Raw genomic sequence first — 16745 nt, 5'->3', positions numbered from 1 at the left:
GCTTCTCACAGGGCATGACTGCCTGACCAGCTTGGCAGCCCTCTGCTGAACTTGCTCCAGTTTATCAGTGTCTTTCCTGGACTGGGGGCCCAAAACTGGACACAGTATTCTAAATTTGGTCCAACGAGTGCTGATTAGAGAGGGATAATCACATTCCTCCGACTACTGGCTATGCTACTGTTGATGCAGCCAAGGATACTGTAGGCCTTCTTTGCTGCCAAGGCATGCTCCTGGCTTGAAGCTTGCTTGCTGAACATGCACCAAGGTTTTTTACACAGAGCTGCTCCCCAGCCTGTGTCATTGCAAGGGGATATTCCTTTCCAAGACTGCATGTCTTGTTGAATTTCATATGGTTCCTGTCAGCCCATTCCTCTTGTCTGTTTTCGTATCTTTGCATGGCAGCTCTGCCCTCAGGAGTATTGACTGTTCCATCTAATTTGGTGTCATCTGCAAACTTGATGAGCATGTAATTTTAGAGAGTCACTGCCAAAGATAATAGGAAAAAAAACAGGTTTTAGGATAGGCCCCTATGATACTTTATTGTTACAACACATCTGCTACCTTCTGAGCATGATGATCCAACTAGTTAACTCCTCTAATTGTACATCCTTCCAGACCCTAACACAAATATTCTTATATTGAGAGTATTCTCTGACTGTGTTGATAAGCCTCGATACAATCAAGGGAAATGGCACCCACCATTCTCCCCTGGTCTTCAAATTGAGTTATTTTATTATAGGGAGAAACAGATTGGTCAGGCATAATTTACATTTGATAACTGCATGCTTATAGTTACCAGCTACCACCTAATCCTTCATATACCCAGATATGTGTTCTTAGAAGACTTTGCATTATTTTCTTGAGGAACAAAATGAGGCTGATGAACTTGTGGACCCCCAAACTGTCCTTATGGGGCTTTTTAGGTGGTTTTCTTTGGTTTTTTTTCTTTTTTTTTTGGCAATGATTTGCTTTTCTTTTTGTGAGGGACCACAACTGGTCACCCTGACTTTTCAAAGATGATATAAAGTTGTCTTATGAGGGCATTTGCCAGTTATATTAAGGGTCTTGGATGCAATCCATTTGGTTCAATGTTCTTGACCATACTCAGTACTGTCAAGTGAAGCCTGATTTGATCTTTATCCAGTGCTGGCAGCTCTTTTCTGAAAAATTTCTCTAACCAGAGTGTTGGTAAAGACTGAGGCAAAGAAGGCACAGAGTACTTCTGTTTTATCTGTGCCCACACTGTTGTAAAATCTGCCTTTTAGCAAAGGTCCCTCATTTTCTTTGTTCAGCAGGTGAAGCTCCTTTAACATCCCTTGTAATTCTCAACTCCAGCTGAGCTTTGGTTTTCCTGATAGCATCCCAAAATGCCCAGGTGATGTTTCTAGATTGTTTGCAATCTGTCCCTTCTCCACCATTCTTTGTGAAACCTTATTGCATTCAAGCTCTGTCATCAGTTCACTGTTTAGCCAAGCTGGTCTGCTGATATTTCTGCATATTTTCCGAAGTGTTGTGATGAAATGGCCCTGTGCTCATAATATTATTATAGTATAATATAATTTATGTTATTATAATTAATAACAGTTTGCCTGAGTGCCTTTGCCTTTTAAAACTTTCTCACAGGGAATTTAATGGCTGCTTATCCAGACTTATTCTAGGAAGAATACTTGGTTACTTTTATAGCAACTTTGTCACCAGACCTGAGTAGCAAATCTTGGGATGGAGAATATGAAGAGTCACTCCAGTTTCTCCCAACAAGCTGAAAGACATTTTAGCCAATACAGCAAAAGCAGCAGCAGCAGCAAGATGGAAAAACACTCTGCAACAAGTGTGTTTTTTTGCTGTGTTTTTGTTATGGATATAATTATCTGTGAAACTCCAAAAGGTATAAGGAAGAGTCTTCACTTAATTTTGATATCTGTCAGAAAATTTGACTAATAATCATACATCCATTGCTGGAGGTGGAATTTTTGAGTACTATGAGTGCTTTGATATAGTTTTTTTCTTTTACAAATATATTTAAATAATCTAGGGAAGTTCACTGATAAGATTTTATTGTTAAAATTTTGAACTCTAAATGAAAATGCATTTCTAATTTTTTTTTTTAATATATGGCTATAACATAAGAAATATGCCTTTAGATTTGCTTTAAAAGCACAGTTACTGCTCTGTTAGAAACATTTGTATAGTATTTCTATCCAGATACATTTTGTCCCATTCTTCTACCCAGGCAGATTGAGCTCTAGCTGATGTCTTGCTGCTTGGTGTTTGAGAATGGAATTACTGCTGCTCTCTTCCTATAGCTCTAAATTAAAAATCTGGATAACGGAGTGGTTGTTGTCAAGTTCTAAAGCATCTATTAAATCCATAAAAAGGAAAACAGGCTGTGATCTCCTCCCACCCTTTGAGCACTGAGTGTTTGTGATTTCTTTTTAGACGCTTGTTCCCACTACCAAAGTCGGATAGCTATATATTTGTTATCTCTTTTTTACCTCTGTTGATGTTGAAATGAATGAATAAAAATGTTGACCTTAATATAATAGAATTTTGATATATTCTTTTCTGTTCTTGGAATAGACTTCAGGACTCTGTTCTGCTTTTTATCAGCTTTTGAATATTGTCCATATCCTCAACATTTTTTTCCTTGTTTATGCTATTTTAGTCTTTTCCAAAAAGGACGTATTTCCAGAAAATAAATAAAAGTGCTCCTGCACCATATTAGCTTTTCACACTAAAACCTGAGTTCTGTAAGAAAGAGCTCTTGCTGATGTCATTTATAATTTTGGTAAGCAGAGGATATTAAATTGTTTATAATCTATAAAATATTTATATTGTTTATAATCTCAGTAGGAACAAAATAGACAAGGTGTGCTATCGGTTTATTATAAATTAATTACTTCTACATAAGAAAAGATAGTTTGATAAGGAAAATTAGATAGAAAAGAGTAAGGTTGGAACTGGGATGAATCAAGACGCAAAGGGTTGAAGGGGGCACAAGATCTGTGAGTATTTTTTGGTAGGAGAAACTGGTGACAAAAGATCAGATTTGTCCAGTGCCTGGGTAACAGGTAGAGTTTTTACATTGCACTTATTTTTAACTCTTTAGAAGCACTGGTGCAAATAATGCATTTTTAAGATATGATTAATTTTATCTATATGTAGACATTTGTTTTTCTCTAGCTATGAAACAGGTGAGCTGAATCCTGCTTGACCACTGTTTCAGTGCTGGTTAAAGCTGAAGAAAGTAAGCCACTCCTCTCAGCTGGTCTAAAATAGTTGCGAATTTTCATGCTGATGGTCATGTTTGGACTTGACTGGACCCATTCACTGGAGGTTTGCCATGGTGCTACTGACTTCAGGCATATGTGTTTAAACATTCTGTTGGACAGTGGAAGGTGGTTGTTTCTAAAGTGTTGGGGTTTTTCTTCCATTTAAAATTACACTGATGGATTTCCTTGGGTTATTTCTGTCATAGAAAAAGATAGAATTTGGTTTTCTAGTTGAGTTTTCTTTCAGCTCATACCTTTTTAGGAAAGAAATGTTGCATGTGACTCTGAAAAGCATCATATTACTAGCTTTTAAAAAACCACTATTTTACAACCTCTGCCATAGTGGCAACTGATGACTATATGACTGGATTTGGTAAGAGTCCTCCTTTGATGCAGTTTGGACTATGCATGTGATACCAAAGCACTTTATCCTAGAGTACCTCTTACCAGTAGCCTGTGATCTGAATGGAACATCACAGAAGCCTTTTTAGCAAGATCACTGACTAGAAGGGGTAAGGTCTTTCCAATTGCCTTAGACAAACGATATTGCTTTCTTTAATGTATCAAGTTAATTCTTGAATTCAACCAGTTATTTTCTTCTCTTTCAGAATTAAAAAGAACAAAAGTTCTTTTGCTGCTATAAAAATCATCATAAGAGATGTCCATGTAATTCCATATTAAAAAAAACTTTTGTGGTTCTTCTGGCTGTTAGGAGCTGCAAAGTGGATAACAGCTTCCAACCTAATTTTATTTCTATAAATATTTTTTAGTGTAATATCAGATATTTTAAAGTTCATTCAAGTTCAACTGATCTTCTGAGTAATATGAATCTATGAAAGAGTCATATCAGAGCAATCTGTAATAGGGTGTCATCTTTGTAAAATAAAACCCCGAACACCCCAGGTGCTTTTTTACCACGTTTTCCTTTCATCATCATGCTTTTAGTTAATCTTTTTGAACTTCACTAGAAACGCTTCTAATAACTAAATTCAGCATTTTCTATATATCTATATGAATATATATACACACAAATATATATGACTAATGGCACAACACTAATATGACACAACACAGGTTATGTTCTAGTGTGAAATGGCATAAGGTGTGGCAGGGCATTTCAGTACTAACCCACACACATTGAATCAGCATTTTATGTCTTGGCCTGTTGATGAAAATTCTAGTTGCAGTATAAATAAACTTATCCTTGCTCCAGTTAGTACTCTATATCTGATAGGAGACTGGAACTCTTTCCTGGAAAAGAAGGAATATGGGGAGAAGATGTGATTAAATTGACTTTATTTCTACTAGCAAATATCTTTAGTTGGCATTGGGCAATAGAGGCAAAAAAATAAACATAGAAAATATTTTTGTGAAAGGTTTGTTGCTTCTTCCCATTGAAAATCTATGAATTTATAATTGAGTTACATGCAGAGCAAAGCATTTAAATTAAGGGCATACTTATGTTAATTAACTGTGCTAGTGCCCATTACTAGTTGTATAATAATATTTTTTCTTTCACCATACATGTGGGTATATATATTAAATGTGTGGAAATTATAAATTTATTGCTTATTTACAAGTAAGCTTAACAGATCTGTAGACAGAAATAACTGAGCCTGGTTTTCATTGGGAATTTTAATCAATCCCTTCACCTGCTCATTTGTCTTAAAGTTCTAGGTTTAGTTCTCATTTAATGTAATACTTTTCTCATTTAAGAATATGATTTTGGAAAATATAAGTTTAGGATTGAGGAAAACAGATCAGTCTGGCAAGAATCATCAGGAGACTTGGCTGCAGTTCCTGTATGCATCTCTGAAACAGAACTCTTCTTCAACATTTCTCTCCCTTTACCTCTTGACAACTTGCAGTGGATTTTTTTTCTCTCCCTCTGAACTTTTCATTCTTTTGTTGTTAGATTGAACTGTGGGGTTTGGAAAAGTGGTACAATAGATTTTTTTTCTTTTTTTAAACTTTCATTTCCAAGATCTGGATGGATCTTGACTTGTCTACAGAGAGACTGGACATGGTGATTTTTCTTTTGGCCAAGTGTGTACACTGTGCTTAAATTTCTTCAAAGCATAAGTTTTTCTGTTTAATGAAGCCTGAAAATCTAATGTGAATTGTATAATCTTTGGTCTGTAAAAGTTGAAGTTGAGAATTGTGTGGAAATATTTGTTTTTTTCCTATTTAGAAATACCCAATAACAATCCCCCCTCCAAAGTTTCATGTTCATGTCAGATTTTTCAAGTTATTTAGAAGAGTCTTTTTCAGACATAATAAGCCAAAGCAGTAAGGTCTCTGGCCCAGTTCCCTCCATGTATTTTAAGTGGAAACAATATAAACAAACTATTTTTCCTCTGACTCATTTCCTATTCTTATCTAGTTCTGCCCAATTATTTTGTGTTTTATATGAATGTAGATGTGCAAAGTTTCATTTGATGAAGGTTCACCCAACTGGAGTTCTAAAATTTATCTTCAGAATTTAATGTGTACAAAATACATCTTTATTTGCATTTGTAAGGTATCCTTCTAGGGCAAGCTGGCAGAGGAATATGAAGGAAACCGGTAAGGATGGAGGAAGCTGAAAACTGAGTCATGTCACTCTTGGCTATATGACCTGAAATAACGAAGCCATTGCTTTGGGGTTTTGACAGAACTGTCATTTGCTGCATCATTAGTGTACTAATGTACAAAAATGTCTAAAAAATTCTACTGTAGGTGCCAATGACAGCTCAGGATGCTGCATTTCTGCTTTGATGTGAACTACAAACCTCATTTAGGAAAAAAAACCCCAGCTTTTGGGAAGAGATGTGTTATTATATAGGAGAGCTGAGTGATTCTTGTAATGCTTTATTTTCTTTGCCCAAGACAAAGCAATGGTAAAACATACAAACTATTTTGTTTAGGTGCTGGAAAAAAATTGTTAAGCTTTTAACTCGAGGAGCTTATTTTCTTTTTCACAAAATCTTAATTAAAGTAGTCAGACACATGTGCTGAAGAAAGAGATTATTGGAGTGTGCCTTTATAGCTAATAGGGAAGTTCATATGGTCTAATTACTATCTATTTAAATAAAACTGGAAGAAGATTGGGATTTTGAAGTTCTTTTGCAAAGCACAAAAGACTCCGATCTAACGGGGTATTAAACAGGAATGCATGTTTGAGTGAAGAATTTTGTTTACACTTAACAGTTTGAGCAAAACTATAAATACAGGTTTAAAGAAAGTACTTTTCTTTGAACTTCTAAGGGGACATTAGTTTTGTATTGCAGCTCAGTGTATTGCTAAATGCTGAATTCATTACCTTATCATTTCTTTTGTAGCAAACTATTGTGTTGGACAATATGTCTACGCTGCTGTTTGATTTAAAAGATCAAAGCTGTTGTCTCTGATGAGCAGTGAAGGCTGCCTATGTTCAGCACTAATAGGTGTACTCAAGTGTTGCCAAGATTAATGTGGAGATGACCTTGTGCCTATTTTCAGAATCGCAGGGGGGCGAATTCTGTCAACAGTGAAGATGCATTTGATAAAAGGCCGAAGCAATGGGGATCCTTTCTGTCAGGCAGTAGAGGAAGCTGTACAAGACTTGGATTTGAAGATTAAAAATATTATCGATTCACAACAGGAAATCTTGACTGCTAGCACTACTGGAGTCAGTCCAGCACGGGTAATGGGACTTCTTTTGTTCTTTTGACTGTTTAGCTTTATAAGAAAGCAAAAATCTTTTGCCTGTTTTGTTTATTTTACATTTTTAAAAGACTTATCTATAGAGTATAATCTTTCCTAACTGAATTAAAGTAGTAATTTCCTGTACGCTGTGATTTTACACTTGTTGAAAGACTTATGCTTGAGGATTATACTGTGAATATCAAATAACTGATTTACATAAACTAAATTTCTTACCATAAAATTGCAAATAAAATACTCTTCGAGGCTTAATTTGATTGAGCAGTAATTATAAATGTAGATACTTAGTGTCAGATTTGCCATTGATTTCAAAGCAGTAAATCTAACAAATTTCCAAACAAAAGAACCTCATGAAAGTAGAATTAAGATTTGGAACATGTATCAGTAATTTTTTATTAAAATACGCAGGTTTTAATTAGTCCAGCATCAAGTATTTCAAAGGGTAGCGCCTTCAAAGTAAGGTTAAATATGTCAGAAATCTAAAGCATGGTAAAATGTGGAGTGGGAAGGGAATTAAAGCCCTAAACAAACATGTGTAAGATCTTATCTTTTAACACTAATGAAAGTATTAATTGAAGTAATCAAGATATTTAAAGTTCTGTAAATCAGGTGTTGAGGGCATAATACAAGACTTCTATTTGTGATGCATGTACTGTGAATCTATTCTGGTTTATATTGTAATCTTTTTGTGATGAAAAAATCAACCAACTATTTACTTTATTTTACATCATTGATGTATAAGATATCTAATGAAATTTGTTTTTCTAGCAAATTAAAAAAATATATAGACACCTTCAATGTGCTTAGAATTGTTAGGATGCTTTTTGTGAAGTTATTGGATTTATGCCATGGTAGTAAAAGATTTTTAACAAATTTTAATCAAACCTTCAGTATCCTTTTTCTTTAAGACCGCTAAAACCAGTCAGACCCTATTGGCTAGTTAAGCTGGTTTAAATCTCTATGTCCACAGAGTATGTTGGATATATATTTCATCCTCATTTTCCTGTTTGCTATGAATCATGTATTTCCCTGTTTCCTTTTCATATCCTTCTATTTGTTTCTCTTTCCCATCTGAGAAAATTATAACTCCCATCAGTTCTGTCTTTATTTAGCTACTTACGTTACTAATAAAACTTTAAAACTTTATGTAGATCATTATAATGACCAGGTAAAAGCTTTTTACTAAAACTTTATTCTTTAGAGAAATTCACCATTTCTTTTCCAAAATTATATTTATTTCTTACTGTTCTCCAGAAGTTTATAGTCTGACTCTGTAGAAATGTTTAACATCATCCTTGTTGAGGCAGAAGATGGTTGTATCCTGATGTGTGGAGGACCTGCAGTGGAGAAGGTCATGAAGGGCCGTATCCCATGGGAGGTGCTCCACACAGAGGAGAAGACAAAGACCATAAGGAAGAACTGGCTGCAATCCTCATTCCCCATCCCCCCTGTGCCATTTGAGGGAAGGAGGTAGAAAAGTTGAGAGTAAAGTTGAGTCCAGGAAGAAGGAAGGGATCCCATTATGAGTAAATGTCAATAAGTTAGATTAATTTCATGAAGTCAAATTTGTTTTGACTATGATTTGTAAGTGAACAATCTGTCCTCATCTTACTTCCATGAGCTTTTTTCAAGATTTTTTCACTTCCTGCTCTGTTAAGGAGGAAGAATAGAACAGTTTGGCAAGCACCTGGCAGCTAACCAGGGTCAACCAGCACAGTCCTATGTGGGCCTGAGGAATTAGAGATAAGGACAGTAGTTGAGAGAGATAATGGGTAAAATGTGGACTGAACATTGGTAGAGAACAGGCAAAGTGTGGGGAAACTTTTTTTTTTTGGTACTTGTGGAGAGATGAGGGTTAGAATGTGTGTAAATTGTTTGCCTTTTTCAGTGCTGTGTTTGCTATTTTGGTGTGGGGATTTCTTTTTGTTGATATAAGTGAAATCTGTGGAGATTGTGATGAATTTCTATTTTAACAATTATCCTTAAGCATAGGATTCGGAGAGCTGAGGAGTGGAAAAGGGAGCTTAGACAAATGTTAACATAGTGATATCAAATGATGTTTTAGTGGAACTTGGTATGGAAGAACATTTTACTAAACATATGGAAGGGTAGATTTCATTTTGTAATGAAAAGAGGATCAAAATTTAACAAGTCCAATAAGTTTTCCAAATTAATTCAAGCTGTATTAGAAATTAGAGCATCTGTATTGTTCTATTAAGATCTCAGGACAGCAAAGATTAATGCTTTATTCTGATTCTTACATAGAGCTTGGGGGTTTTTTGATTTCACGTAGTAAGAAAACCCCTTGATACTATAATTTTTCTGAAAAAAAATCTATATTCAGTTTAAATTTGGGTTGATAGGATGTTAGGCTTTTTTTCCTATGCAAGAGATTAAATAGTTAATTTGAGTGCAGATTAAAATAGGATCTTAAGTATAGAGGTGAAAATTATGCCTCCACTGGCTCAAGTCTGCTTCCTCATAAAATGTACCTAAGAAGTATAACTTCATTAGAAAAATATTTGCATTTCTCCTGGCAGTGGCAGTTTTCTTCCATCATTGCTCAGTTTCCCTGCAAATACCTGTTTTATAAGAATCTAGAGCTCCAGAAGAAGTTACTACTTTATGCAGCAGGAAGCACTATTTTGTGTTGAAGCCTGCATGAGGAGTTATAGGAATTATGATTTATGTCTTCCTAAGAAAATTACTATTGTAGATGGATTCTGGCTGGAACTATTTTATTAAAAAAAAATATTTATTATTAGGCTTATTTATAAGCATGGGCTTCACTTTGTCTTACTGAGATCTTTTTGTTGTCTTAGAGTTCCTATTTTGCCTTGGACTTTTGTCCATGGTTAATACACAGAATAAGCCTCTGGTGTTGTAGTACTTGAGATTTCTGAAAGTTGTTTCTAAAGATTTTTTTTGTGTGTCATCAGTCAACATGGTGCCAAGTTTGTGCTTCTTTCAATAAGACAAATTCACAATGGCACACATGACTTTTAATAAAAATCTATGTTATGGTGATGTAACTGAAGAGGTTCAGAATAAATTTTGAGGAAGTTAAATGGTACTGAAATAGGCCAGTTCTGTAAAGCCACATAACAACCATTTCTGTAATTGCTATTTCTAGCTATTGATTATAACTTATAGTAGCTGACTGACATGTGTTGCTATGGTTTCTTGAAAGCTACATGCACTAATTGATGTAATCAAATTGAGAGACAAATAGAATTTGATCTTTTCAAGACTGTGTTTAAAAACAGTTAACTGATTAGATAAATGCAGTTCATTGCTTGTCTTGCCCTTCAGAATAAAGTCAGGGTATTCAGTGTTCCTGTGTATTAGTGAATAGGAGAACCTATAGTTTTTAAATAACTACCACCGTGTATTAAGCCCTAAATTTCTCTGTGGAATTCCTAGTGCCTTTGAAGAAAAATATAGCAACTTTCAAGATTTTTTAAGTCCCACAGTGGCTATGGATTTCTTCATCTTTACCGCGTACTGTTATTGAGCACTTCCAGATGTGGATTGGTTTTTTTCTTTAAGGAATTCTTTATTCTTGTGGAAAATCATGGGCAATTCACCCAAACAACAGGAAATGGTGCCACATACATCTGTTGTCATATCTTGATAGAAATCTCACTTTTAACCAACTGCTTTAGCAGATTGGTAGTCAGAGTTGTTGGACTTCACAGAATGTGTTTGTGTACCAGAAAACAGAAAGTTCATTTCTGCTGCACAGTTTCAGCATGGATTTATATATTTTTCCCTGTGACTTGCTCATCAGTGTATACACATAGCTGTCAGTGATCTAAACTCCACTAACTACTTGGGATGAGAAAAATTTTCCCATGGAGAAATTCTGCATAAATTCCCCTTACTGCAAAAGGGAATTCTCACAACTTGTGCTGATGTGGATTGATTTTGGAGGCGAGCTATTGGTCTGGCTTGCTGGACTTTGCTGTTTTATCTTCCTTTTTTTATTTACCTTCAGCCAAAATTGCATTCTATAAATCATGGCACTGCATATTGTGGCAGAGATACTGTAAAGGTCTTGCTAGTCCTTCTGGATGAAGAAGCTGTCAGTCCTCCTACCCAGAACAAAGCGGATCTGTTGTGCGACAATGAAAGCTTAAATTTGTGTGGCATCACATCTGTTTTGACACTCTTCAGGTGAGTATTAGGAGGTTGCTTTTGTTGTGTTACTTTGTGCTTTTTTTTTTCTTGCTTTTTTTAAAGGATCTGAGTCTAACAAAGCACTGATGTTACTTACACAAAGCAAATAACCAACGTGCAGTCTGCTGTGAGATTAGGTGTAAAGCAAAAGCAATTTTACAACAGTTTTGAGTTTTCAAAAGTTTTCTAAGTCTTCATTTGCAATTTCTGCGTTTTCAAGATACTTTTATAACTTGAATTTTTTGGTATAGTACATTTCTGGGCTGGACAAACTCTATGAAGGACACTCAAAAATCCATTTCTGTGGGCACTGACAAGGAAACTCACCTATCCATGCTCTGAAGAAGCAGTGATGATTTATTTGGTCACTGGTCCTGAGGAATCATCAGTTGTTGAAAAAACAGGATGCTGAGAATTTGGTTACAAGGAGTATTGGTTACAAAAGAGGATTCATGAACCAGAATGATAGTGGAGACAGTAACATGATGAAGCTATTTTGAAGCTTCGTATTTTGGCAATTAAAACAGGAGAACCAATGCAAGGCTGGCAGAAATTTTACACCACAAACAACTAGAAATAAATAAAATAAAGAACAAGTTAAACAAACCAAATTTTATTTATGAAAAATTGGATAAAATGAGCTACATAAATAATGAGTTATTGTTGAAGAACCTGTCCTCACTGGTCTGCCGTGACCTTAAATAGATCAGTAATTACTTACAAATGCACAGGTTAGTTCTTACTTCAAGAGCAAAAAATTCCCCTTTATATGCATCATTAATTTTTTTCATTGTAGGCATAAAATTTTTTCATTGATGTAACTACATACATAATGACATGTAAGAGAGTGGAAACATCTTGTGTGAAATATGTGGAAAACTATATTGAATGTCAACCAGATGCTATTCAGGAGGGTGTAAGTAGAGTGGTGGCTTAGAAGATGATCACTAGCATTACAAATAATTACTGTGTCTGCAGAGCTACAATATTGGAAACGCACTTTCAAAATGAGTACCAGAAACTGGAACTGTAGGTTTGGTTTCTTTGTGCTCTCTTCAGTTGTCACAGTAGATGTGGTTCCTTAGGAAGGTAGAAAATAAGGTAAAGCTTGGAGGGTAAAGTTATTTGCCTTTCTCTTTCTGAGGAACTTGGTATGGCAACAATTTTTATTAAGGAATTGATTTTATGTGTTCTAAATACTTATCTCTTTTTAATATAGATCTCCAGCACGATCCAATTGTTCTTCTCCAAAACCTCTTAGACAACGTATTCTGAAATCTATGGATGAAAAAGTAATTAAGGTACTCTGTAGGAATTGCTATGCAATTATAGAGGCATTGTAATAATAGTGATAAAAGTAACAGTGTTATATTTCAGCCAGGTATTTGAGATTTTCATCCCATAGTCAAAGAAATATAATTGTGATTTACCTGTAGTAATTGGCCCAGCTAGAGCAGTATTGTAATATGAATAGAAATATCTAAATCTTCAGAAAAGAGAGGCTTAAAACTTCAAAGTACTTCCTAATGAAAAAAAATTTCTTAGTAAGGGTGTACTGAATTAATCTGTCTATTTCAGGACCATAGAAATAAACCAAGCTATATGAAAACAGAGATAAACTTGAAGGCAGGCGCCTGATTTTAGTTCTGATAAAACAGACATTGAAAAAGTGCTTTTTTTTTATTTTGATGCTTTTGATTTGTACCAATCTGAGGGCATTTCTATAACATTTCTTTGTGAACAGTAAAATAAAGATGCTAATGTTTGCTTTTTGTAGATGAAATGGAAATTTACAAGAGCAGGTTGATATTGTGAGGGGCTCTATTCAAAAGAATATTTCAAAAGAATATTTCTGAAAGTTATCTTTCGGTGCACTGCATTTTACGTAGTATTTCCTTAAAATTGGCAGGCTCGATCATTGGGACTGTGGATGGAGGCAGAGCTTGTCTTCTGCACTATTTAAACAGAAAGCTAAATAAAAGTAGTGGCATAATATTTTTTACATATTTAGTCCTGACAATATGTAAAAACACAAATCTAATTAGCGTGATAGGAAGAGGTGTTCTAAGCCATCAGAACTGGTTCTAGAACATCACAATGGAAAATAGCTTTCACTGGACATTAGATAAACTTGAACACATAGTGCATGTCTAAGAAGTAGAAAGACATCAAAATGAAAAGCACATTTTCAGCATGCATTTGAAATATTCTCCAACTTCATTCTGAGTCCTTTTATGTGGATTGGGTCAATGACGAGCATTTTGGATACATGCACTAATTAGGGTGACATTTAGTTTAAAACTCCTAGGCAAAATATGAAAAACTGATACAGGATCTTTATTTTATGTAAACAACATGTTTAAATTGCAGCTTTACTCATCAAATAGCAAAAATGTGTCATGATATCTGCATAAAATGTTTAATATATCATTTTCTTAATGAAACTTTTGTAATTGAATGCACGAACAGTTGTGTTCAGGATCAAAGTGCAAAAATTATGTAAAAGTAGTTACCTGCCACATTTGAGACATTTGCTGGTTTGACATGTTTTTGACAGAACCAAGCAAAAATGAGTCAAGTAAAATGATTGTTACCAAACAAGTAATGACTTTTATAACTAAAACTCAATTCTCTGTCACTCATTTTTGATTTCTTCCCTCTTGCATAAAATCCTACTTCTTTCTTAAAATGTTGATCTTGCATTTTATTTTTGGTTTTTTTCTCTCTACCTCTCTAAAAATTTCTACAGTTTCTTTTGCATGTTTCTACTTCTCCATATTCTTTTAAGTCTGTATCTTTCTCTTCTTTTCTCTTTCTGTACCTTCTTTGTGGCTGCATACACCTACAAACAAAACTTCAGCTATCAACAATTCACAGGTCTAGACCTAAGATGCCCTTTTGTCAAAATCGGCATCTTCTATTAATTCTACACTATCCTGTGGATACCCAGCTCTTGATCTTGAGGTGGCAGGTCTGTCTTTCCTGATGTATTTCTATAACACTGAAGGAGGCATTGTACATGTTATATTTTCACTCCATGGCATTTCTGGAATATTTTTCTCTATCTCTGTCTACTCAAGTGTAATTTTCCAGGTGTTCATTTTTAGTTTTTGATGTGCTGCTGTATGTTTTTCTTGGACTTGATACTTGTATCTTTAGCCTACATTCCTTTAATGAGATTACTGTTCTGATTGTTATCAAAGTGATTAGACACTAGATGCCATCTTAGTGTTTGTATCAGTCTGTTCCTTTAAATTGTGGTACATATAAACTACTTGTTTTAGCCTGTCTGAATCCATTGATTATTTGATTTGCTGCTTTGCTCTGTCCTTGCTTATATTCAGCCTGCAGTACCAGTCTTTGTTGTTCATTTGTTAATTTTCACCTGAACCCTTTTAGCTTTTACACTGTTTCTTATGGCTGAAGGGATTTCCTATAGATATCTGCAGAACTCATTATACTCCTTTCAAACCTGTAAATCAACCTCTTCTCAAATCTTAGTAGTGCTTTTTGTTGAGATAAATGCCCATTACAGTGACTAATTTCAGTTCCTTTCGCTGTGAATCCCTATATTTCTTGTCTAGGATTGTAATGTCTCTTGGTAGAAATAAATTTTTTTCTGTCCTTACCGTACAGCACATAGCACAAAGAATTCCTTGTCCATAGCTATAGATGTCAAGTGGTGTGGTAATATTTACCACCTTCTTACACTGAGTGTCAATCTCCATTATTATTCCATGCAAACATCTTGAAATGTGTACAGGTTGCTTGTAAACTTTAGTTACAAATTTTGTTATGCATAGTGCACTCATGTTAGCAATTGATTCAGGAGATACCAGATACTTTGTTTTTTGAATAAGGGACTAGCAATATTATGTTTCTTCTCAATATCTGTGCTCCTTCAGAGAAGTTTCTTTAGCCGTATGTTTGATGGTAACTTTAGTTCCAAAAGACTGCCCTAAGTGCCTTTTTACTATGCTGCCTCTGACAGGTGTTAGGTGGTTAGTCTGCAGTATAAGTTAAGGATATCTCATTAGGACTTATCCCATAAAAGATACCTTTTCCATGGTATTTGAGAAGGGAAGAAAAACATGGCAGTAGTGCTTAGTTTGGTTCTATGCTAAGTCTTTATATCTAAATGAAGAAATTTAGTAAAATTTAGAAAGAATAAAGAGAAACACCTTAATTAAAAATAAAATTTAAAAAAATAAGCAAGAGATAAAATGTTGTTGTGCCCCATTTCCTAAAGAGGAACTGATTTCTCAACTTCTATTGAATTTCACGGAGGAGTGCAGATTGATAATATTTAGACGTGGGGCATGTCATCAGTATGTGTTTTAGTATCTAAAAATAAGGGCAGTGGATAAAATAAACAGGTAGCTATGAACTGGAATTGGTGTTCAGAAATAAAATAAGTCTTGTGGATATTTCCATTGTGCCAAAACAAATTCCTGGCAGCAGTGAATGACAAGGAAATATTTTTTCACTTTCAACCCTCATTAAATACTGGAAGTAACACAGAAATATCACCTAGCTATGTTGGCATTTGTTGGGAAGCAAAGTTGTTGCTCTTATTGCTTGATGAGAAAGAAGTCTGGGGAGCAAGCATGTTGCATTGTTTCATTTCCTCTAGCAGAAGTAGGTAAGAACAAGAATATGAAACTTAGTTTTTCCTTTGGGAAAGACCCTTTCCTTTGGGTTTCTAGTTTATCTATTAAGTGAAGTGTCTTCCGGGGAGTGGTATTTTGTACGAGTCTTTAATTCAGAAAGGTCTGTGGAATGTGTATTGAATTATGTCTTTTGTCAGCTGTCCTTGTTATGTCTCTTGTCTGCTTTATTGAGGTACATAAGAAGGTTAAGTGGACAGGAGAGTGTTGTTTCACCTGAAAAGGGTTCATCCAGCCTTATATCTGCTTTTTTGAGTAATATTTCTATTTATGTGAAATGAATAGAAACCCTGTTGTTGACTAGTTGTTTTGTGGATTTCAATGGGTTATTAAAGCTCTGCTTAGTGGTGTGAGAGGGGAATGAACAGGCTGTTACAATAACCTGCTTTGTTTAGGCTGAGGAGCAACTTAGGACAAAAATGTTGCATAGTAAGATTTTCATCTTTGTTCTGCACTGCAAAATATTAAGATTTTCAAGTTGTAGGTGAAATCCTGTTCCTGAACTAATGTGACTGAATGGAACTGAGAACTTCAGAACTGAGAACTTCAGAATCAAATTTATTAAGCTGTAAGCATGCAATATATCAGCGTGTAAGAGATCTTTTTTTGTAAAGTTAAGATTGTTTTGGCCTTTTGATATATTGTTTTAGAAATCCTGCTGCATTGTTAGCAGACTTACCCCGAAACAGCTGCAAGGACTTTCAGTAGTTTGGTGCGGTTTTTTTCTTAATGTAACCGGAGACAACCTTTCCTATATGAGGCACTGTTTCCCTCCAGTTGGGAACATAGCTGCAGATCTAGTTTTAAGAAGAATTTGTGGCTTAAGAACTCTAACAAATCTTGGCATGCTTGAAGTTCATTGTAATTTTACTTTGTATAGAAATCCTTCCAAGAAAAAATCTCCACAAAGCAAAAATCCTGGTCTGCCTTTCTCATGTGACTTTTT

The 16745-nt window shown here is 34.9% G+C and overlaps 1 protein-coding gene across 4 annotated transcripts in view; it reads left to right on the top strand.

Annotated features, from left to right (window-relative positions):
- Positions 1 to 16745, top strand: part of PARPBP (PARP1 binding protein) — a 38417-nt gene that overhangs the window by 16032 nt on the left and 5640 nt on the right. For all 4 annotated transcript variants that reach the window (XM_072923477.1, XM_041713585.2, XM_030263187.4 and 1 more), the window contains 3 exons: positions 6750 to 6933; positions 10951 to 11129; positions 12352 to 12433. In XM_072923477.1, coding sequence (XP_072779578.1) covers positions 6750 to 6933; positions 10951 to 11129; positions 12352 to 12433 — 445 coding nt within the window. The remainder of the gene's footprint in view (positions 1 to 6749; positions 6934 to 10950; positions 11130 to 12351; positions 12434 to 16745) is intronic.

Source organism: Taeniopygia guttata, chromosome 1A (assembly GCF_048771995.1).
Source record: "Taeniopygia guttata chromosome 1A, bTaeGut7.mat, whole genome shotgun sequence".
Classification (NCBI taxonomy): domain Eukaryota; kingdom Metazoa; phylum Chordata; class Aves; order Passeriformes; family Estrildidae; genus Taeniopygia; species Taeniopygia guttata.
Note: the sequence above shows the minus strand (reverse complement) of the source record. Positions and strands in the feature narration are given on the sequence as shown.